The sequence below is a fragment of the Typopeltis vanoorti genome, chromosome 4 (assembly GCF_054136105.1).
Source record: "Typopeltis vanoorti isolate ZY-2024b chromosome 4, IOZ_Tvanoo_1.0, whole genome shotgun sequence".
Lineage (NCBI taxonomy): Eukaryota > Metazoa > Arthropoda > Arachnida > Uropygi > Thelyphonidae > Typopeltis > Typopeltis vanoorti.
In genome coordinates, this window is record NC_143552.1 from 27,642,679 (window position 1) to 27,665,698 (window position 23,020).

The 23,020-nt window shown below is 36.7% G+C and overlaps 1 protein-coding gene across 6 annotated transcripts in view; it reads left to right on the forward strand.

Moving 5' to 3' along the window:
* The window catches only part of LOC150107182 (uncharacterized), a 141,700-nt gene that overhangs the window by 82,608 nt on the left and 36,072 nt on the right, over positions 1–23,020 (forward strand). For 2 of the 6 annotated variants that reach the window (XM_090391717.1, XM_090391716.1), the window contains exon 2: positions 3,437–3,593. In XM_090391717.1, coding sequence (XP_090247843.1) covers positions 3,524–3,593 — 70 coding nt within the window. In that variant the 5' untranslated portion in view covers positions 3,437–3,523. Of the gene's footprint in view, positions 1–3,436; positions 3,594–8,802; positions 8,924–23,020 lie in introns of all 6 variants that reach the window. The other 4 variants (XM_090391720.1, XM_090391719.1, XM_090391718.1 and 1 more) reach the window with 4 other exon arrangements.

Genomic DNA, 23,020 nt, shown 5'->3' on the forward strand with positions numbered 1-23,020 from the left:
TGATACTTTAGTTTTGTTTTTCATTTTATTGAAAACCTTCGTTAGTTCGCTCACTGCAGTTGTGTGTGTGAGGGCTGGTGGGCAGGCAGTCTATTATGACAAAAGAATAAGGAATCATTTGGTAGTAATGCGACTAGTGTGCTAAGAAGGATCTATACCTGTTTTTAATTATTGATAATGAAATGTATCTAATATGTCTGGACTGCGAGACTCAATACCAAACACATCATTTACATAGTATAGCCAGACTATTGATTTATGTTAGGCAGTTTGACCTTTTTTTTTTTTAATCAATTCCATATAGAAATTGGCTAGAAAAGAAATCATTGTAGTCCCATCTAGTTGTTTGGATATTTTACCTTTCCATAAAACATATCCTGAGTATATGGTGATTTTGGATAATTTAAATATGTTGAGAAGTAAATGTGGCCAGTTAATAAGGTCAAGAGTTTTTTTCAGAGTTGCACACTGAGAACTAATGAAGTGGTTTCAAAGCTGATCATGGTCCTGGAACCTAATTTTTTACATTGCAATTTTTTATTAAGTTTTAATGTGAATTGAATATTATGTAGTGCTGAATGCAGTTTTACAGGTTTCAGATCTGAATGGATTAGTAATGACATTATTATTATTATTACTACTACTACAGGCTACTCCAAAGATTCCTTAGACTCATCAAGGGAGGCTGTAAACATTATGTCAGGCATTCCCAACATTTGTGCAGCATCTATCACACTTTTTCAAACTCATTCAGTGTCATGGCACTTACAACACTCTAGCAACCTATTCCACTCATTCACCTCTTTCCAAGCAAAATCCTAGTTCTAGCACCCTTGCTATCTACACTCTGACTTCCATAGTTATGCACACTTCCAAGGATGGCCCCCTAGTTCTCCCACCACCAGACCTGTTCTGTAAAATTTCTTCTGAATTAATCTTGTAAAAACTCTTCAGTAATTTGTATGTCTCAATCATATCACCCCTTTTCTGCCTATCAACCACTTTCTGTAACCCACAAATCTTGGATCTGTTCTCATAAGGTTCATTTCATTCATAGACCTGCTACTATTTTGGTCACTCGCCTCTGGATCCTCTCCACCTCTTCCTCATTGCCAAGAAATTCTGGCACCCAGATCTGTGCACAGTAGTAAAGATGGGGTCTTATCAAGACTAAATAAAGAGGAATAACCTGTTTGTCTCTGTTCATCAAAGTATTCTTCAGTAACCAAGTAATCCAATGAACTGCTTTAGCCACTTTTGCTATGTGTCTCTTAAACTTTAACTCCCTATCCCAAGTCTCTGCCTTTGTTAATTTCCTGGAGTACTGTTCCACCAATGTGGTATACAGTTAGTAATCTTTTCCCCAAAATGCATAACCTTACACTTTGCCACATTAGACTGATATCCATTCCCCTTTGCCTAGACTGCCAGTCTGTCCAGTCATCCTTTTAACGTTCAAAATTTTAACGTCATCTGTGTTAACTATTGCTCTATCCAACTTTGCATCATCAGTAAACAACTGAACAGTTCTTCTCAGATCCTTGCCTATATCATTAATGTACAAATTAAACAGTTATTATTATATGGGCATCACAATTAGTCTTGGGAGTCCAAAGACTAATCCCTCCCAGAAACTCGCGTCCCCCCCACATACACACATACACAAATACTGCATAATGTGCAGGACATGCAGATTATGTAGTGTAAGTGTTGAATTGTATTTTGTAGTGTAGAGTGGACTTCCACAATGAGTCCTGGGACTCCATGGAGGTTTTATGCAATAAAAATATTGTTCATTGAATGATATCAGTCACATAGAGAAGGCTGTCTGCATTCAGATCCCACCACAAAAGAGATGAATTATCAGGGTTCTAAAGACCAGAAATGGCATTTGGAATCCTGAACACTAGTTCTGGTAATCTCAAGTGATGATGCTATGAAACAGAAAAAATTACATTACATAGTTGACACCCTCACCATGAATGGTCACAATGAAGTTTTACTTGCACACACATAAGAAATGACAGGCTGATAAATGCTGTCTTTGTTAGTAAGCTCTTTGTATGGATAGGATTATGAAAAAAAAAAAGTTGCCATAATGACTTATGAAGAAGTCATATGTTTGCAAAATTTACTGTACCTGTGCCATGTATTATGTTGATCAAAGCAACCTTCCGGATCAAAGCCTTCCAATTAGGAGAAATTCTCCAAAAGGAATTTACCCTCCCCCCTTCTACACACACACACATGAGAGAGTTGCAAAACCTACATCATATCAGTACTCTGTGTAAGAGTAAGTGATTAAGAAGAAAGAAGGAACCTATTGATTTTTTATTTTATTTTTATTTTATTATAATAGATGGAGATTGTTATTGTTGGATAAAACAGTGTGAGATACTCTTCCAAGGAACAGGAGTAGATAGAATGAAAGAGTAGAATGAGAAGTTAGCACAGCAGATTTGAAGCTTTACCATGAACAGATTTTTTCCAGTGGCTGCATATGTTATTACAGGCTTAAAGGAAACTGGAGAAATAAAAGCCAGTTGAGCATAACATTATCTCTGTAAATATATATAAAAAAGGATTAAGACAGAGACAGGATGTATATGAGAAAGTCATTGGAGTTTCTAAGAGAGGAGTCATTTATTACCCAGATTGCCCTTTGGCAGCTGTAGATAGCATCTGATTTTGCTAGAAAAGACTAGAGGCATAAATCAGCCAAGAAATTTATGTGATCTTATCTGAAGATCAGAATTAAGGAAGTTAAGGCAGAATTCTTTTTTATAAGAAACTAAACAGAACTGTATTAACATAAAAGAACAACTAACTCTGTTTGGCATACCAAAGAGCAAGAACATAATGTAGTTTGGCACGAAAGTAAGATGTTTATTTCATATAGTAGTTTGTGAGAAGGTTCAAAGAGTCAACTAAAATTATACACACCTGCAACCACTGTGATAAAAATCAAGGGATGTTAATATATATGTATAATAATAATAACTGGACATTCATTATTTAAAACTTCTCCATATGGTTGTGAAAAAAATTTATTTACAACACTGAAACTATCAGTCTCACACAAGATAAATGTATCATTATGGTTAAATAAATAAGCATATATATATATATATATATATTTATGAAACCTGTCATAGGAATATTATGAACATTTGCTCAGTGACTGTGCTAGTTAAGCATTTATTTATTCAGTAGTATGTTGGTAGCATGCTCTTATTATGTCATCTTTATGATCCTAATAAATAAATCCCGTCATACATAATAGGAAAACATGTCAGTTACTTTTAAATAAATAATTGTGGTTGATTTATTAACTATCATTTTATATTCATTTATTTGATTTTACTCTGACTTATCTTTATTAACATGGGAATTTTTCCAGAAATAATACCTATAATTATCTTTATTATTTTTGCAGAAAGTGGAGCAAGTCCAAAGATAATTTTCTGAAGTTAGATGAAAGGTGCTTTATATTCTCATATTTTGATTAATTTCATTCTATATTATGGCTTTTAATCTTGCCCATAACTTCCCTGTTGGCAACCAGCATGCTGAAACAATATACATGACAGAAGGTATGAATTTAAGTTTTATTAACATTTAATGTCTGCTGTGGGATCATGGTATTTGGAGTAAAAGACAAATTTCCCAAATTATCTCTATCCCACTTATCATTATCTAATAAAAATAACGTAATAACTAAATTAAATTACATGCTGACATTTTACCATCTTAAGCTAGCATGAAAAAAACAGAAAGTGAAACGAACTAGAGAACAAGGACATTGACATGCATGAAATGGAGATGAGAGGTTCACTCCTTGCCTCCAGCTCTTGGACAATCTATAGTTACTGTTGATTGGAAAATAAGGCAATGCTTCAAAATTTATTTACAATCACACTATCCATTCTGTACATCATTAAATTCCAAGAACAGTGTCTGTAATTTCAAATGCATGTGTGGGTGGGTTTCGGGCGCCTAGATAATTATTATTATTATTAACATCCGATCTCCATGGAGTCAAAGACTCATCGTGGAAGGTACATACTATTGCACACAATGCTCATCCAACAGTGCCTTAAAATGATTCCACTTGTCTACATTCACAATACACTCAGGCAATGCATGCCACTCACCAACCACTCTATGCAAAGAACCTGCTCCTCACCCCTCTGCTCACACTCATTTTTTTTACAGTTTCCAGCGATGGCCTATTGTTCTATCCCCTCTCATTCTCTGAAAAATCCCTTCCATGTCAACCTGATAACAACCCCTGACTAGCTTATATGTTTATAGCTTATATCCACCCCTCTTCCTCCTATTCAGCAATTTACATTCTCTCAAGCTGTCCTTGTACTCCACATTCCAGAGACCACTTGACAGACCACCTTTGTGAATCTTCTCTGGATCTTTTCCAACATATCCTTGTCACCATGAAAACACGGCAGCCAGATCTGTGCACAGTAATCCATATGAGGCCTGATCAAGGCCTTATACAATGCCATCATAACTTCTTTATGTCTGCATGTCAGGGTCCTCCGCATCATTGCCATTATCTCATGTGATGTCTTCACAATGCAATGTGGCCCCCTGAGTTTCATGTCCTTTTCCACCACCACTCCCAGAGCTCTCATTTCCTCCACCTCCTTTAAAGTTTTGCATCCCATTGTTGCTGACCAAATTTCAAAACTTTACACTTTGCAACATTTAACTGATAGTTCCACTTACCTGCCCATTCATGCAATCTATTCAAGTCCTCCTGCAAGGCTATAACATTTGCTTGACTCTGCATCTCTCCCCAGTTTTGCATCATCTGCAAACAGCTGCATATCACTAGTTAAACCTATCCCCATATCATTAATATACAATTAAACAACACTGGTCCCAAAACTGACCCCTGCAGTACACCACTAGTTACCTTCCTCTTATGGGATACTGCATCTCCATACACAACTTTCTGATACCTATCTGACAGCCAATCATTGATCAAACTCAGAGATCTGTTATCCAATCCCATCTGTTTCAATTTGTTTAATAGTTTGTCACATGGGAGCTTATCAAAATCCAAGTACACCACTGTATATGTATTTCCTCTGTCCGAGGTATTTATCACCTTGTTATAGTCCATAAGTAAATTATTAAAACATGATCTCCCCATAACAAACCAATGCTAATAAATAACCACAAAGAATGCTGTTGTTTTCAACCCAATGTATCCTACTTCTCACCAATCTCTCTTGTATATCTTCACCACAACTCCAGATATACAGATTGGTTTATAATTTGAAGCAACAGCCTTATCACCACCTTTATGTAGTGAAACAATTTTACCTTCTTTCCACTCCTTTGGAACCTGTGCTGTTCTAGCCTTCCCAGGGATGTTGTGCATGTGCACAAATACTAGAAGTATCAGAAATTAAGGATAAGAGTTTTTGGGCATTGGTAAATTTGACTTGATCAAAAATTATCGGCATCGATGAGACCTGGTTGACAGAGGATGATATAGTTACTGGGATAGAATGTGAGGAGTATTTTCTATGGATGAGATCTGAAGAACTTAACCAACAGAAATAGGAGTAGAATTTTAGGTCTGAGAGAGATGATTCATTAGAGGTTATCTGGTGCAAGATAGAGGTCAACAGGATGAAATATATTATTAACTACTGCTATAGTCCAGGAAATACACAGAAAGATGTAGATACCATGCATCATCGGATAACTGCAATGAATGCAGGCCGAGAAATTATTATGGGTGACGTAGATTGGAAGGAGGAAATGGCACATGGCAAGATGGAACTGGATCTTATATTGTTACTAAGAAGGAAAGCACATGATGGAATAATGTCACCTGGAACTGCATGTTATGGAGGATATCAAGGGTTTGAGAATGTTGAATTTTGTAATAGTATCAGATGTATCCATAACTGCAGTAGCCACTCTGCTTCTGATTGGGGAAAGTGACCATACAGTCTGGTTTTTGGAGGTTGATAAAGACGTAGACTTCCCAGTTGAGAAAAGGTTTATGAGGAACTACAAAGCTGATGATTATGACAAAATTAGCCGGCCTGGTTGGCTGAGTGGTCAGTGTATCCGCTTTCCAGCCAAAAGGCTACAGGTTCGAATCCTGCTGTGGGCATGGATGTTTGTGATTATCTGTGAAAATATTAGTGATGATGGGCAGTAGATGGTGTTAATGTAGATGATGGAAGTTGTGGTTCATTGTAGTTGGTGGAGACAGAGTTGTAGATTAGGTGCCCTCTCTCAACGAGTCTTTGGACCCCCCCCCCCTGGAGGTGTTAGGTAATAATAATAAAATTAGGAGGGTGGCTAGGAATAGTGCCATGGCATAAGATGCTTCAGGAAAAGAATGTCAAGAGTGCATGAGAAGCATTATCAGACTGCATACCCAAGTTCAGGATGATAAACCAAGTGGAGTTAAATGGATGAGTAGCAATATAAAACAGTAAGTTAAAAAAAAAAAAATTGTGGAAGGAATATAAAATAAAAGCCAATCAGTATGCTCATGAGCAGTATAAAACTACATGCAAAAAGGATTACTAGTGTTGTAAGGAAGTCTAAATCATGAGAGAATTCAAATTACAAGAGAAAATTAGCTAAGCAGGCCAAAGAATTCTGAAGAGTTATTTTGCCATGAAACTAAGAGAATGATTATGGAAGTATAGCTTCAATCAGTGGTGGCAGAAAATTGACAGAAGCATAAGAAATAGTTGAGTTACTAAGTGATCACTTTGCAGGAGTATATCATCCAGCTAGAAATTCTGCAGTTGCCAGTGTGACAGAGAGTGATATGAGAATTGAAGTGGAAGTGAAGAAATGAAGTAGAAGTAAAATTGAAGTAGAACTGAAGGTACTCAGCATATTGAAAAATATCAGTGTGAATACAGCTCCAGAACTGGATGGCCAACATGCCATCCAGTTCTGGAGCTAGTTATCTTGCACATGTGCAAGAGAACTAGCAACACCTTTGATGAACTTGTAACTTAAAAGTCTCAGCTCTGTCAAGGTTCCAAGAGAGTGAAAAAAAAAAAAAAAGAAGTAAGATTGTTTCATTACAAGGTGCCTGAAAGACAAAAGTAACAAATTATAGACCAGTTAGTATCCCAGAAGTGGTGGTTAAGGTCTCATAAAAGTTAGTTAAAGGTAGAATTCAGGAATGAATGGATAGGAATATAATACTTTTTTTTGGGGGGGGGGCACATCTTCGTAAAAGGTATGTCTGGCTTTTGTAATTTATTCACATTTTGTAATAAAATAACAGTGGAATTTGCTAAAGGAAATGATTACACCATGATAATACAAAGATTTTGCAAAGGCATTTGACATAATACCACATGGAAAACTATTACATAAGGATGGCAGACAAACACCAGAGAGTAGTATATGAAGCGGAATCTAGGAGATTATCTTAAGGCTCTGTAATAGGGCCACTACTCTTTTTTACAAAATGTAAGGTATTATATTTTGCATCTGGATGCAAGAAATTGATGAGGCTAAAGTTTGGGAGTGATAGTGCAGAGGGCATATTAAAGTTGACAGAATAGTCAAAGGTTGTTGTATGATTCAGCAAAGTCAAAGGTATGATTTAGCCTCATCTTGACTACTGTGTACAGATCTGGTCGCTGGTTTTTTTGGTGATGGGGAGGTGGCAGTGGAGAGTATTCAGAGATGATTGACCAAGCTGGTAATAGGTCTGTGGAATGCTCCCTATGAAGGTAGATAGAGAAAGTATGTGAGTTGTAAAGCTTTGCTGAGAGGAAGAAAAAGGGGGAAAATGATAGAAACTTATAAGTTACCAAAGGAATTCTGTAAGATTGACACATAAGAAATTTTTCAATACATGACAAGAGAATGCTAGCTGCCATCCTTGCAAATTGTGTAAGAATGTGGTTAGTAAGGGTGTGTGTGGACTAGATTTTTTTGCTTGGAGAGTGGCAAATAACCAAAATGGATTGCGAGATATAGTTGTGAGTGCCTCAATGAATGAATTTAACAAGAGAAATGATACATGTTGTGTAAATAATAGGCAGCACGGATCTCCCACAATGAGCCTTCTGACTCCAAGGAGATGCACATATAATAAAAATAGTTAACTGAATATTATTTTACTTCATCTTTTAATGACCAATTCTGTATTTTGTTTATTCCATCTGTTTTTCTGATCTTTCGTAAAATGTTTTCTATTTGTCATTATATAATTTCTAAATATCTTTCATGTTTGCAGGTAATTATTTTTCATCCTCCAAACATAATTTAATAAAATGTTCTTCCCAGCATTTTTGTTCAATTAAGAATATGTTTATATACACATAATTTAGTTTGATTTTTGATATATTCAAACTTTTTTTCAATGGCTACTTTACCATTCTCATTTCATTTTCCAAATTTTGCTGCAAGTTGCATTTCTTAAATTTTTATATCTATCATACTTTTTTTCATTCAATTTATCTTGCAGATGTGCTAAAAGGTGTTTTTTATCCAGTGATTTAACTTCCTCTAAGTATCAGGTGTCCATCTCTACCCCTTTTATTTCTACCTGCTTTCTCTCATATTATGCTGCTTGTTTAATATTAGAGAACTGTTTTTATTAAACTGTTCTCTTATTCTCTGTTGGTATAGTGTTTTTTAATGCTTTCTTCCCATAATAGTTTAACTTGAAACTTTTTTACTTTCATCTAATTAATCTTTGTGTTATGTTTTTGAATTATTATTTTATTATTATTATATTTTTTTTACTTTTTAATTTTTATTTATTTTTTCCCCCAGAATCACAATTTTCCAGCAAATAATTCATGGTCAGTTCCTATATCACCTGATACTAGAACTCAGATATCAGTTATTTCTTCAAGGCCTGATGATCTTGTTTGTTATTATTTAAGCTACTATGGTAAGTTTTCTAAGGTATTTCTCCATGTTATTTTATGATTTTCTTTATGTGGTGGAATGCAGTATATTTATGCTCAGTTCATTGTCTGTACAAAACTGTAATGATTAAATTCCATTTTTATGTTGCACACTGATTCATTAAATCTCCAGCTGTAGTGAAAATTTCTGTTGGTTTTATTTCATCTAGAGTTTTTTTGTAATTCTTTGTAAATTGCATTTATTTCTGTTTTCCATCTTCAGGACTATGGACACGTATAATTTTTTACTCGTTAATTTCATCAGTTCATCTTTTTGATTTAAGGATATTATGTTCAAAAGTCCATGTTTGCAAATTATTTTGTTTTCAATTTCCTTGTCCAATCCATTGGTTTCATATTTGAAATCTGTTGTTTCCTTGAGGAAGACTACTTCGTATCTTGAGACAGGCTGCTAACCTAGTCTCTTGATTCCCCCCCCCCCCTCCACCACCACACACACACACACATTAACCAGACATAGTATGCTACATTAGTACCATGGATGGGCAATAATGAACTTGTTCATATTTGAATTTTCCTCCATAGATTGTATTCCTCAGGAAACGTGGTGGGTGACTATTTCAGAAAACAGCAGTTGAAGGGATGAACAGAGCAGGAGAATTTTTTTTTGTGGGTTTGGAGTTGTGAGAGGGTGTTAGATGCTGCACATGTCTAGAGAGATTTGACAGAGCGTGGAGGAATTACTGATGCCAACTCTGATGAACAGCAGCCATAGAAGTATTTATGGAAGATGCAGGCTGCAGAAACTGAATGCTTGTGTGAATGAGTGGAGAGGTCATCAATCAGTTTAACTGCTCGTCTCTGTATGGAATCCATTATTTTCAGGGAGCTCTTAGGGGACCAACTCAGATGTTGAAAGCAATATTCAATGGTTGGGCAGATTTGTAATTTCTATAGGGTTAGGAGCTGTTTGGAGTTAAAGTAGCACCTTGAGTGAAAGAGATTTTTGGATGCAGAAGAGGCAATATTTTTTATATGTTTGTGCTAAGAGAGATTTGAAGTTAACAGTTATTCCAAGAAGATAAATCTCATCTTGAATAGAGATTTGGGTATTGTAAAGGGTAAGATTGGAAGAGCAGGTGTTTTTGTGGGAAATAATGCAGATCCGTGTCTTACTAGCATTGAAGTTGACAAGGTTATCCAAACCCCATTGCTAAATGTTTTGAATATCAGAATTTAAAGTGGTAGAGTTTAGAGTTCTGTAGGTTGTGGCGATTTGTGTTTTGCAAGTCAAATGAAAAGGAGTGCAATGTGCTGTCATCACCAACTGATTACAGCACATTGTACTTGATTGGCAGTCAGCTGGATGTTTATATAGAAGAAAGAGAGTGTGCGAAAAAACAGATCCCGGTGGGACCCAAAATTAGTTGTATCGATTTCTGATAAGTAGCCATCCACTATCACTCGAATTGAAAATCCATTCGGAAAGCTGGCTACGCAGTTGCAGAAGTCGAGGGACAGACCGACTAATAGGAGTTTATTTAATAGATCTTTGTGGCAAACTCAGTCAAGAACCTTGGAGATATATTCCTCAAACCTTTCCACAGTGTTCTGAGTGTAATTGTGGTGGGAGTAGTTTGGGCAGAAGTTATGGCCAGTAGCTTTGGCTAGTGCCCAGAAGGCTTGGCTGTCATTTAGGCACGATGCAAGTTTCCTGCTTTTAGCCCTCTCAAAATCAGTTTTTGATGTGGTGATAATTTTCTTGCGGCTATTCCTGACTTTGGTGTAAGCAGTATAGGAAGATGGAGCTTTGGATGCAAGCAAGTTGTGTTATGTCTGACTTTTGTACAGCCTTCGCACACCTGTGGGAGAACTGAAGCTTAGATAGGGGACAAGAATTTAGGGTGGAGCAGGGGAATAAGTGTTTCCATGCTGAAGAGAATTATTTCAGTGATTCGTTTTGCACATAGGCTTGGTTCAGATGGCTGGAAACAGTAATCTGATGGGCATGAGGTGTAGAAGTTGCAAAGATCATCCCACTTGGCTTTCTTGTAATGCCATACAGTGCATGGATGTGAGTGAGTGAGCATGTGTTGCTCCATGGGGTAGACAACATTTACAATATACTTAGATGGGTCATTAATGAGGAAGAGATCCAGTGTATTTTGAGAGTGGTTGTGGTTGACTGGTATTCTGGTGGGCATGTGAACAATTTGTTTGAGATCATTTGTGATTGCAAAAGTCTCGACACAGATCAAGCAGATAGAGTCCCATTTACCTGCTCGATCTGTGCAGTTGGAATGAGTCACCCAGCTGGTGTTGTGAACAAGTCTCAGAGGAAGATGACTTCACTGTTTTTTTTATGTGGTTCCTACCCACAAAAGGTTATTTGTAAACCTATAGTACATTTGTACCATGGGTAGGCTAAGGATTTTTTTTTTTTCATTTTTATCAATTTTTTAATATTTTTTTTTGTAATTTGTTATTTATAGTCTGGAAACCCTGTTCTAGAGACCAAACATAGAAACTTTTTCAAGCCACTTCAGGCTTCTAATAAGCAGGGGTGGTGGTCTCACACCGGGCGATGAAATTCATCTTCCACCTAAAGATAATCACAAACATCCATGCTCACTGTGAAATTAGAACCTGTGACCTATGGGTTGGAGAGTGAGTGTGCTAGCCACTCAGCCAACTGGGCTGGCAGAGTTAGTGGAGTTGGATTGAAGAAATTCAGCATCTAAGGAAAGATAATAAAAGTTCAAGCATGATTCTGTACAATAGGTCATATCCCCAGTAAATCATACTATTAATCAAGTAATAAAAAAAAAAGCAGATGAATATAATCTTCCTGCATACGTGGATGGTCTGTAAAGTTCTCAGCCTCGACTATAGATGCCAACACTATCGGCAAATTTTTTTTTTTTTTCCAAGTTGGTACATCTGTCATAAGCATCTATGTGAAATTGTAAGTCATTCTATCAGTCTGAAGCAAAAGTATTGTCTGTATCCCTTGAAATGGATAAAACTGAGTAACGTGCAGTTATAAAATTCTTTGTAAAAGAAGGTTTAATGCCAAAAGAAATTCATTCGAACTTCATAAAAGTTTATGGGCACTCTTCTCCTTCATTTTCGACAGTTAAGAAATGGTCTGCCGAGTTTAAATATGAGTGTACCAGCCTTGAAGATGATCCACGTGAAGGATGTCCAAAAAAAGTGTAACAACACCAGAAATCATTGATCAAATGCACGATATGGTATTTGATGATCGGCGAGACAAAGTGCATGAAATTGCTGAGATAGGCATTTCAAAAGAACACGTAGGATATATTTTGCATGAAGAATTGCAAATGAAAGCAGCTTTGCGCAAGATCGGTGCCTCACTTGCTCACAGCAGATCAAAAACGCACTCTCATGAAAATCTCTGAACAGTGCTTGGAGCATTTTAACAAGAATAAAACTGATTTTGTGCATATTACTATGGATGAGACTTTGATTCACCATTACACACCAGAATCCAAACAGCAGTCAAAACAGTGGACAGAAGCCGGTTGTTCAGCGCCCAAGAAGACAAAGTTGGTTCCATCAGCAGGAAATGTCATGGTATCAGTGTTTTGGGATGCTAAAAGCATTGTGGTTATTAATTATCTTGAAAAGAGTAAAACAACACCCGGGGAATATTATTTTGATCTTTTAACCAGACTAGATGAAAAAAATTCGTGAGAAAAGACCCAGTTTTCAGAAGAAATAAATCATCTTTCATCAGGACAATGCTCTGCCCACAAAGGTGTTTTGGCAATTGGAAAATTAAGGGATCTGCACTATGAATTGTTGGAATATTCACCCTATTCCCCACATTTGGCTCCCTCTGACTTCTGTCTCTTTCCAAAACTAAAACTCTTCCTTGCTGGTCAATGTTTTTGGTCAAATCAAGAGGTGATTGCAGTTGTAGAGGGATATTTTGCAGATCTTACTGAGAACCACTACAGGGACGGGATAATAGTGCTGGAGCATCGCTGGAATAAATGTATTAGTCTTAAGGGAGATTATGTTGACAAAGAAAAATAACTTTGAAATTATAATTTTTTTTTTTTTTTTTTTTTTTTTTTTTTTTTTTTTTTTTCATTGTTAGGCTGAAAACTTTTTAGATCACTCTCATATTTAGTGTTTGTAGATTTTGAAAGAGGCCTTTGATTCTTTATATCAGTCACAAATAATGAACTGCTTAAAACAATATGCCATCCCAACAAAGTACATCAGATTATTAAATACTGTATATCAAAACTCAATAGCCAGTACAAAACTGGGAAAGGAATTTGCTATTGGGAGAGGAGTAAGGCAAGGAGATCTTATATGACCTAAAATGTTTTTTGCTACATTATAAGAAGTCTTTAAGAACATCTCATGAGAAAACTAGGGAATTAGCATCAACTGGAAAAAATATACATCAGATTTAATAATCTGATATATATTTTGCAGATGATATTGTTCTTTTAGCAAAAAAAAAGAAGCTCAGGAAATGCTAAGTGAACTTGATAGAAAAAGCTAGAAAAAAAATTTAAAGATTAACGAAAACCAAACTGATGACAAACTCAGATCAAACAGAACTTAAATTAAGAGATAATCGTATTGAAATTGTGGAGGACTATATTTACCTTAGTTAATTAGTTAGTTTTAAGGAAAAACAAGATAAAGTAAAAGAATCACACAAGGAAACAAAGCATTTTGGGTGTATAAAGATTATCTGTAGGAGATTTACATGTATGCCTAAAAAAGAAAGCTCTTTAATATATACATTATTCCACTTGATAACTAAATACTTAAGGAATTCACAGCATACACTAGAAATATAAATTAAATCAACTTTAATATATACTTTCCGATATTTCGGCAATGTCACATTGCCATCTTCATGGGAACTTAAGATAAAGACACGTGCATGCAAGTACCACATCACAGCAAATGAGAAACGAAGTGAGGAAGCTACCGTTTTCCTAAAGTTCTGATGGCGCCCCCTGGCAGGCTATATTAGGTGTTCTTGGCCTTTGGGCTGAAGTTCTTCTGATATATGTTTCCCAAATTTGGGGCAGTCTCATGCATCCAAATTTGTTGAGGTTTGGCATTTCTTCCACCTTATTCTGTGGCAAGTATCCAGAGCATGGTCTGCAAGCCCAGAGTGGCTGTACTGGCGAAATCGGATGTAGTCCTTGTGTTCTGAGATTCTGATATTTGCTGTCCTGCCTGTTTGGTCAAAGTAGGACAATTTACAGCTGCAAGGGACCTGGTATACACCAGGTAGGTCTAGGGGAAGTGGTTGGTCTTTAGTGGAGCAGATAAGGGATGCCAATTTTCTATATGATCTGTAACAAGAGGTCAAGTCATGTTTTTTTAGGATTTTGTTGATTTTTTCTGAGGTGCTTCGGATGTAGGGAATGGTGATGGATTTAGAGTAATCTTTTTATGTGAAGGGGTGTGTGGATAACTGGTTTTAGTATTTTTTGGATTTTTTTTTGCGGGGGGGGGGAAGCCATTGGCTGAGAAAGTGTTAAGGATGTGATTTAGTTCAGTAGTTAGGGCTTGGTCATTTGAACAGATTAGTTTTGTCCTGGTGAAAGCATCTTAATAACTCCATATTGTTGTTGTGGGGGGGGGGGGGATTGTTGGTGAATGTATCTGCCTGTATGAGTGGATTTTTCTATAAACTGAGAAAACCAAGATTCCATCAGGTTGGTGCAGGTGACTAGTGTGTTTTGTCTAGGAAGGGGTGGCTATTGTTTTCCTCTTTTTTTAGGGTGAACTTGATTTTAGGGTGTTGGTTGTTTAAGTGTGTTAAGAAGGAGAGGAGTGTATCTGGGCCATGTGGCCAAATAGCGAACACATCATCAACGTAGCGGAGCCATGTGGTAGGTTTTTGTGGGGCAGAGTTTAAGGCTTTCTCTTCAAAAGTCTCTTCAAAAAAAAGTTGGCCAAGGGTGGGGAAAGTGGTGAACCCATGGCTGTCCCCTCTATCTGTTTGTAGAATTTTTCCTGCCAAATGAAATAGCCTAAGTTCATTGTGAACTGAAATAGGGCTGAGATATTGGGAGGAAATTTAGTTTGGATTAGTTTGGAAATTTAGTCTGGTTTCTTTGAGGGGGACATTTATGAATAAGGAGGAGATGTCAAAACTGACCATTATGTCATTATGTTGGAGTGTAAGGTTTTCTATACTGGCTTTGAAGTGGGCTGAGTTTTTTATGTGTGATGGTGTGTTGCTAGTATAGTGTGAGAGCGCTTTGGCTAAATATTTAGCTAGTTTGTAAGTGGGGGAATCAATGCCATCTACTATGGGACGTAATGGCACATTTTCTTTATGTATTTTTGGGAGCCCCTATATACGGGTGGGTCTGGAGTTATATGGTTTTAGTCTATTAGTAATCTCCACAGGCCAAGAAGTGACCTTCTTAAGGAGCCTATGGAGTTTTCTAATTTGTGAGTTGGTGGGATTGTATTCAATGGGGAGGTAAGTAGCTCAATCTAATAGTAAAGCCTTAAGCTTACCTGTGTAGTCATTATGATTTAGTACCACAGTGCCGTTCCCCTTATCTGCTTTGGTGATAACTATTTCTTTGTTTTTCTTCGATTCCTGTAGAGACTTGTATTCACTAATGGATATGCTGGTTTTTGGTGGTTTTGCTTTTGTGAGAACACAGGCTACATCCAATCTAATATTGTTGGCGATGTGGTTTGGAAGGTGGCGAATCCTGCGTTCAATCTGGATCATTAATTCCTTGGGCGGTAATTTCCTAGGAGCAATGGTGAAGTTGTGACCATGTGACAGAGCAATGAGTGCTTCAGGCTTCAAGATGACTGAAGAAAGGTTAACTACAGTGTTGGTTTGTAGTTTTGGTTAGGACGTAGAGTTCTTTTTTAATTTATCAAACTTGTTGATATGTCGACTCTTTATTTGCCGCAGTGCACGAGATGTCATGTAGAATTGACCAAAGTTCGTGATTTAGCATATTTGAAAGCTCATTCTCTAGTGCTAAAATAGCTCTGTTTACGTCAGCTAGGGAACCGTATGTAGCAATGATTTGCTCCCAATGTAAAGCCCGGCTCATCCGGTTGTAGATACGGAGAGCTTTCTGTGAAACAAAACGGTGGTTAAATTTTACACAATTTGGGATTACCTGATTATCCTGGCAGCGTTTTAGGAAGGTCAGACGATTCAGTTGTCTAGATAGCTTCAGTTTGCCGTAATGGCAGGCCTTGCGTGTGATGGAATCTCCGTTGATGATAGATACTGTTTACCTATGGAAATGAGACATGGACAATGACCAAAAAAAAAAAAAATGTGGCTCAAAGATCATTGGAGAGAAGAATGCTCCATATAACAAAAAAAAAAAAAAAAAAAAGGCTAGAATAAGAGAAAGAAATAACTGGAGTATAAGATACTGTGAAGTGTTGTAAAGCATGTAAATGGAGATGGGGCAGCCATATTTAGTAGATTGTCGGACGAAAGGTGGAGAAAATTTAGGGACAGAACTGGCAAAAAATATGCCTTAAAAAAAAAAGAGTATGAGGTAGAGTAATTTTTAGACAAATGAGGTCAAAATTAGGAGATTTGCCAGGTTGGATACTCTCTGGCATGGTATATGGGAGCGAACATATGCTCGGACCCCCCCACCTCTGATGCAAAAGAAGTCAAAGAGAGTAGCTGGGAGAAAGCAGAGATTAGTAGTGTTTGAGGAGGTCGAGATTTGAGTTTCTATAGGGAAAAATAGGTGAGGTTTTGCAGAATGGAAGTGGAAATGAACATCATTAAGGTCAGAACTGAGTGTATATATTTGTGAACTGGAAGGGTCTGTGAAGTTTGCTGTTGACTACATGGGTCCCACACTTTTCCTGTGCAGTATTTGGGATCAAGTTTCCATCCAGGTTATTTGCAGCATTTGATTTTCTCACTAGTATTTTCCTTCTTTATAATTGATTGTCCATGCTTCATCTGCACTTTGTCATCTCCCATCTGGTTCTTGTTGTAATTGCTGCTTTCTTCCCACTCACATAGATCAGATCTGGCTTTGCTTGTATACATGATGCTAGACTGATACCTTCTGACTTGTCGTTCATGGACAGTGTGAATGCAGACCTGCTTGTCAGGTTGTTATCGTTGGTCACTTTTATTAAGCACGGGAAGTTTGTTCAGTTTCTCCGTATAATCGTGGGCCCAAAGCAATGACACCTTACAATTTTCTTTGGGTCAAAGTTGCATTGTTCAGCAAGTCTGCAAATGCCATCATTTAGCATAAGTGTCAGTTTCAGAATGGAAATTCGGGATGATGGCATCATTCTTTTTGTTTTCTGCCTCAATTATCTTGAACCGATAAGGCCACGAAGCTTACTCGCTTTATCTATTGCAGACATTAGTTTCGAGAATGTAATCATGAATTGCTTCGCGCTTTTTTTTTAGTTGTGTCGACTTTTCCAGAAGAAGGGTGTATCAAGCATGATAATGTGCTGTTCCAGGCTATTCATGCACTTCTAAGATTTAGGAACTGTTTAACAGTGGGGAGGCACAGAAGACAGAAAAGTGACTGATTGCTGTTGCTTAGGATTGAGCACCAATTTGTTGATTTTGGCACAATTGGCATGAGTCTACTAACAACCAAAATTACATAACAAACTCTTTTCTTTTCTGAAATGTCTAGTTTGCAGCTTCGGCATTTTAAAGCTTCAAGAGGTCTATTTGTAGTGATGAAACTCAAAGCACTCTGCCACTGCTCTGCTATGTTGCATCTTTGCTCCATGCAGCAAATGCAACATAGCAATTTCATATAGCAATTTTTTGAAGTAATTACTCCATACTTCAAGGATATCTTTTTCTCCTATTTTCATGTAACCTTTATCATCTCTAACTCCTTTTACAGCACTCTTTCCTCCATTTCTAAGCTTCTTCAACAACTTCCAGAATATCTTACCACCTTCTTGATATTTATTTTCTATGTTCTTGCCAAAGTCCTCCCATGACTTTTGTTTAGCTAGTTTTACACAGTGTTTAGCATTCTTGCATTTGTCTTTGTATTCCCTAAGAGTACAAGCCGACTTATTTGCTAGGAACTTTTGATATGTTTTCTTCTTTTCCTTTACTGCCTCTTTAACTTCCTGTGTCCACCCTGGAGTTCTGATTTTTCTATCCTTGCAGACAATTTCACCACATGCCTCTCTGGCTGAATCAATCAATGTTTTCTTCTGGTCTTGGCACTGAATCTCTCTCTCTCTCTCCAAGGTTTGTTTCCTGTTCTCAAACTCTTTCATTTTTTCTTGAATAATATTTGTGTCTGCAGTTCATCTGAGAGCTGTTCAGCTTTTATTCACTTTAAAACTTTCTTACATGCTCTTCTTTTCAGTATGAAATTCAGTTTTATTCTGCTCAAGACTAAATGGTGATCCAAGTATATCATTTCTTGGTATCTTTAATTTATGGTGATCACTTTCAATTTCAAATCCTCTGTACACTCTGGTGTCCTGCTCCAGGGAGAAAACATCACTATCAACACTATCGACAATAACATAGTCAATGAGACTTTTCTTATTCCTCGCCTCTTCTCTCCATGTGAATTTGTGCACATTTTTATGTTGGAACATGGTGTTAGTAATAACCAGTCCATGTCCTGAACAGAAATCCAACAGGTATTTGCCATTATTATTAGCTTTGCACTTTTCTCCAAATTTTCCCAAAACATTTTGTATGTCTGACAATCATTTCCTACTCTGCTAGGACCAACTTTTACTTTTCATTGTTGCAATTGCTTTCTCTAAAGCCTGAAAAAAATTCCTCCACTTCTACCTTAGTAGAACCTTCTGTGGGATCATAGGCACTAATAAGTCTTATTGTCTCCAGTTCCCCCAATCTGATATTTGCCTACATAACTCTACTTGAGACTGCCTGCCATTCAAGAAGATTAGACTCGTATTTAGTGTTGAATACTATGGCTACTGCTTCTTTTCCCTGATTGTCATTACCTGAATATAACATTTTGGATTTATTGCTCAGAAAGATCTCACCAGTTTCTTTATTTTTTTTATTTCAGTCACCCCTATTATATCGATCTGGTACTTTTCCAATTCTTCAACTAGCTCCATTTCTTTGCCATTCAGGCTTCTTATGTTGGCAGTACTAGTACCGATCTTGAACTCTGGTGATGTTGAGTTCGGGTGTATATTCGGATTTGTTCCAGTTGCTGACTTTTCGCTCTTCGCTCTGGTTTGTGGCAACAACAGGAGCTATTTTTAACTGGGCAATGCCCCAGCCAGCACGAAATTCTGTCATGTTGTACCATCATGACAGAATTTTATATTCTGGTTTAAACCAATAAGAATACAATTTGGTTGGCTAAATCCAAAATTGCCAGCCCATCCTCGTTCGTTCAGTATCCAGGTAGATACCTAACCGGTTGCACTACAAGAAGGTGAGGATTGGACATTAGGTCAGAAGCCCTGGTCAGTTCTCTGCATTCCTTTAAAAGCTATGTGGAGGTCATATAGCTTTGACCCTTAAGCACCCTTTAAGCTATCTACCTCTGAATTCTCTCTGTCATTTTTCTTCCCCATTTGAAACTAATTTCAGTAGTAATCCAGCATTGGATTACTACTCAAATTTAGACAAATACCTTATTCCTACTCAGTTTGGTATTGTGAAAACTTTTGCACTGTGTTCACTATCACCCCCAGATTATAGCATTATCACTTTCTTGCAGTGCTGTCTCCCACCTGTATCATACAGCTGGTAATGTCTTAAATCAAAAATACGTAAAGTTACACTAAATGCGTAAAGCAACAATGAAGTATTCAGAGCATCACTCTATTTAAATCCTCTTTCAGTATCCCAGTATCCATCACATTTGCTGTTGCCCTTCCAAACCATCAAATATCAATATCATCAAATTCCTGATATGTTCCCTAGTTTGTGGTACAGGGTACAATAATAGTACTGCATTATTATTAGTTTTCTAACAACAGTTTTGTTTGTTAGCCTTGGATCTGCTGTGCTATTTAAGTAACCGTACCACCATAGATTAGTTCTACTCACACAAACTTGAATGCCAGCAGTGTTAGTTTCTTTCGAATGTTATAATTTTTAATATGATTCTGTCACTGATGACTTCTGTTCCCTTCTGTAATTTTTCTTATTATTCAAAGTGAGAAAAATTATTAACATAACATTAACAAAGACTGCTGTCTTTGTTAATCTGTTTTATTTCTAACTTAACTCTCAAATCCATAAATCAGAATTGGTTTGAATATTATCTTGCATACTGCTAGTTATACTGCTTAGTGTTTAGGCTATTTCTCTCTCTCTCCACATGAATTTATTCAACTGGCTTTCCACTCATAACTTACTTTAACGGTATTGCAGGACCTGACTAACTAAATTATAAAAAGGATATTTATTAACTGGCTTGTATTTTGCTGGATTTCAAACCGTCATCTTTAGAGCACATTACATGTTACAGTTAACATGTGACAATGAGTTATAAGCCAGTTATTATTAACTGGCTTATAATCTTTTTTTATAATTTAGTTGTTTTGGTGTTGTAATACCGTTAAAGTAAGTTATGAATAATGTTCAGCACCTAAGCTTGTCTATTAGATTTGTTTTCTACTATACCAGCTTTTGTTTACTCTATTATAGGTTAGTTTCCAAATTTGTCATTTTCACTTAAAATTATCTTAATGTATTCTATATTTGTTTTGTAAGTAACAAGAAAGTTACATATATAAATAGTCACATGGTATCTGATCTACTTTCAGCTTGCCACTTTACTTTTCTTGACTGCAACAACAACAACAGCTATATAAACAAATATTTATAGAATTGGCAGCTGGAGTAGATGACATTTGACCACAAATATCTTGGATATGGAAGAATAAAGTTTTACAGTGGTTCCCTTGTATAATTCAGAAGGCCTAGCCAGAGGGTGAAATTCTAGATGATTGGAGCAGAGCTCTCATAGTATCCATATATCTTCTTCCTTTTCTCCTCTTTTAACCTGTGGTGTCAAGGGTTTTCTTTCATTTAACAACAAGGATAAGGTTTAGCCCTATGCCTCTCGGTGTATCCTATGTCTGTAGAAGCGTAGAGTTCTCAAGGCCAGTTTGCCTGCTTGCGGGATGAGGAAACCCACATAAACTGGGGAGAAAATTCCTGCAGTCCATGCCCAAGACTGTTATGATCTTTCTATGCCTGAGAAAGATCCTAAGCTCCTCACATCAGTGACAGGAATTGAACCCAGGACACTCCTTTCCCAGGCATATGGTTGCGAAGCACATAGCCATTCAGCTAACCATGCGAACTAGTACCCATATATAAAAAGGGAAATAAAACTGAATGTGAGATTTATTGAGGAATTTCCCTACTGAGTGTTCTCAGCAAGATTTATGCAAGTATACTTGAGGAAAGACTAAGAAAAATTATAGAATGGAAGTCTGTAAAAAAACAAGCTGGGTTCAGGCCAAATAGAGGTTGTCAGAATCAGATTTTAACATTAAGACAAATAGTTGAGAAATCATGGGAATATAACAAGGATCTGTATTAAGTTTTGTAGATTTGGAAAAGGTATATGATGAGGTGCCAAGAGTAAAGCTGTTTGAAATGCTACAAATTACATAGTATAAAAGTAACCAATATAATTATTTAGTAACCAAATTACTAAGGCAAGACTACCTTAGACTACCCTTCACAAAACCATGTTGTTCCTTATAGAGTATTATATTCTATTCCACCCAGTCCTGAATTCTGTCTTTCACCAATTTCTCCAATACCTTAACCAGTACTCCTGAGATGCTGATTGGCCTATAATTTGTTGCTGCTATCTTGAAGCCCCTTTATGCAGTGTGACTCCCCTTCCCCCCCCCTTTTTTTTTTCCCACTCCATTGGCACCTTCCCACTACTGAGGATTGAAATTAAACAGTGATGAGAGGAGCTGATAATTCCCTTGTACACAGGCCGATGTGCCATCTAATCCCATTGCTGTGTTTGTATTGAAGTTCTGCAGTATTTTAAGCACCTTCATTTCTTCACCCTCTATTCTCTTATCTGGCATAGCAACATCACTACCTAGGTACACCCTTGCAAAATACTCATTCAGTAATTCAACTGCAGTAGTCCCCCCCCACACACTTATCCATGGGGGATACATTCCAAGACATCTCACAGGTAGCACTGAACCCTATATATATATATATATATATACTATGTTTTTTCCTATACACATATACCTATGATAAAGTTTAATTTATAAATTTGGCACAGTAAGAGATTAACAACAATAACTAATAATAATGTAGAACAATTATAACAACATACCATAATAAAAGTTATCTGAAAATGTGAATGGAATTTTGGCAACCTCAGCATATGTTTTCTTTTATTATTATTTATTTATTATTTTATGAAATTGAGAACTTTCACCTTTTTCACTTTAAGGGAACTCTTTATGGCTTCTCTTTGGCATATCTGAATTGCCAGCAACACTACTCTTGCACTTTGGGGCCATTATTAAGTAAAATAAGAGTTATTTGAACACAAGCACTGCGATACAGCAACAGTCGATCTGATAATTGAGAACTACTCAGAACGGCACGAAATTTAAAACTTATGCATTGTCTATTACTAGAAGAAAGAGCTATATGGCTTCATTTTTGTCATGTAAAATTACGTAGCCAAATGAATATTAGATCCAACATTATTTCAAAGCTGAATGTTTGTAGAAACTATAAAAATTTTGTAAGTTGACCTGAGAGCTTACGAGAATACAATCCTCAGCATCCTGAGTTGCCTTAGCTACTTAAGTCAAGTAATGCAAGCTAAGGCAACTCGGAGATGCCAAAAATTGTATTCTCGTAAGCTCTCAGGTCAACTTTCATAGTTTCTACAAACATTCGACTTTGAAATAATGTTGGATTCTTAATATCCACTTTGCCGATGTAATTATAAATAGTTTATTTCTTGTATTTTCCATTTAATATTTTTGGACCAGGGTTGATAGCTAACCTGCGGATAAGGGGCGACTACAGTATTTGGTTTGCTTTAATTACCTCTCTCTACCATCACCTCTTTTTAAAATCATCCTTCCATAATCAT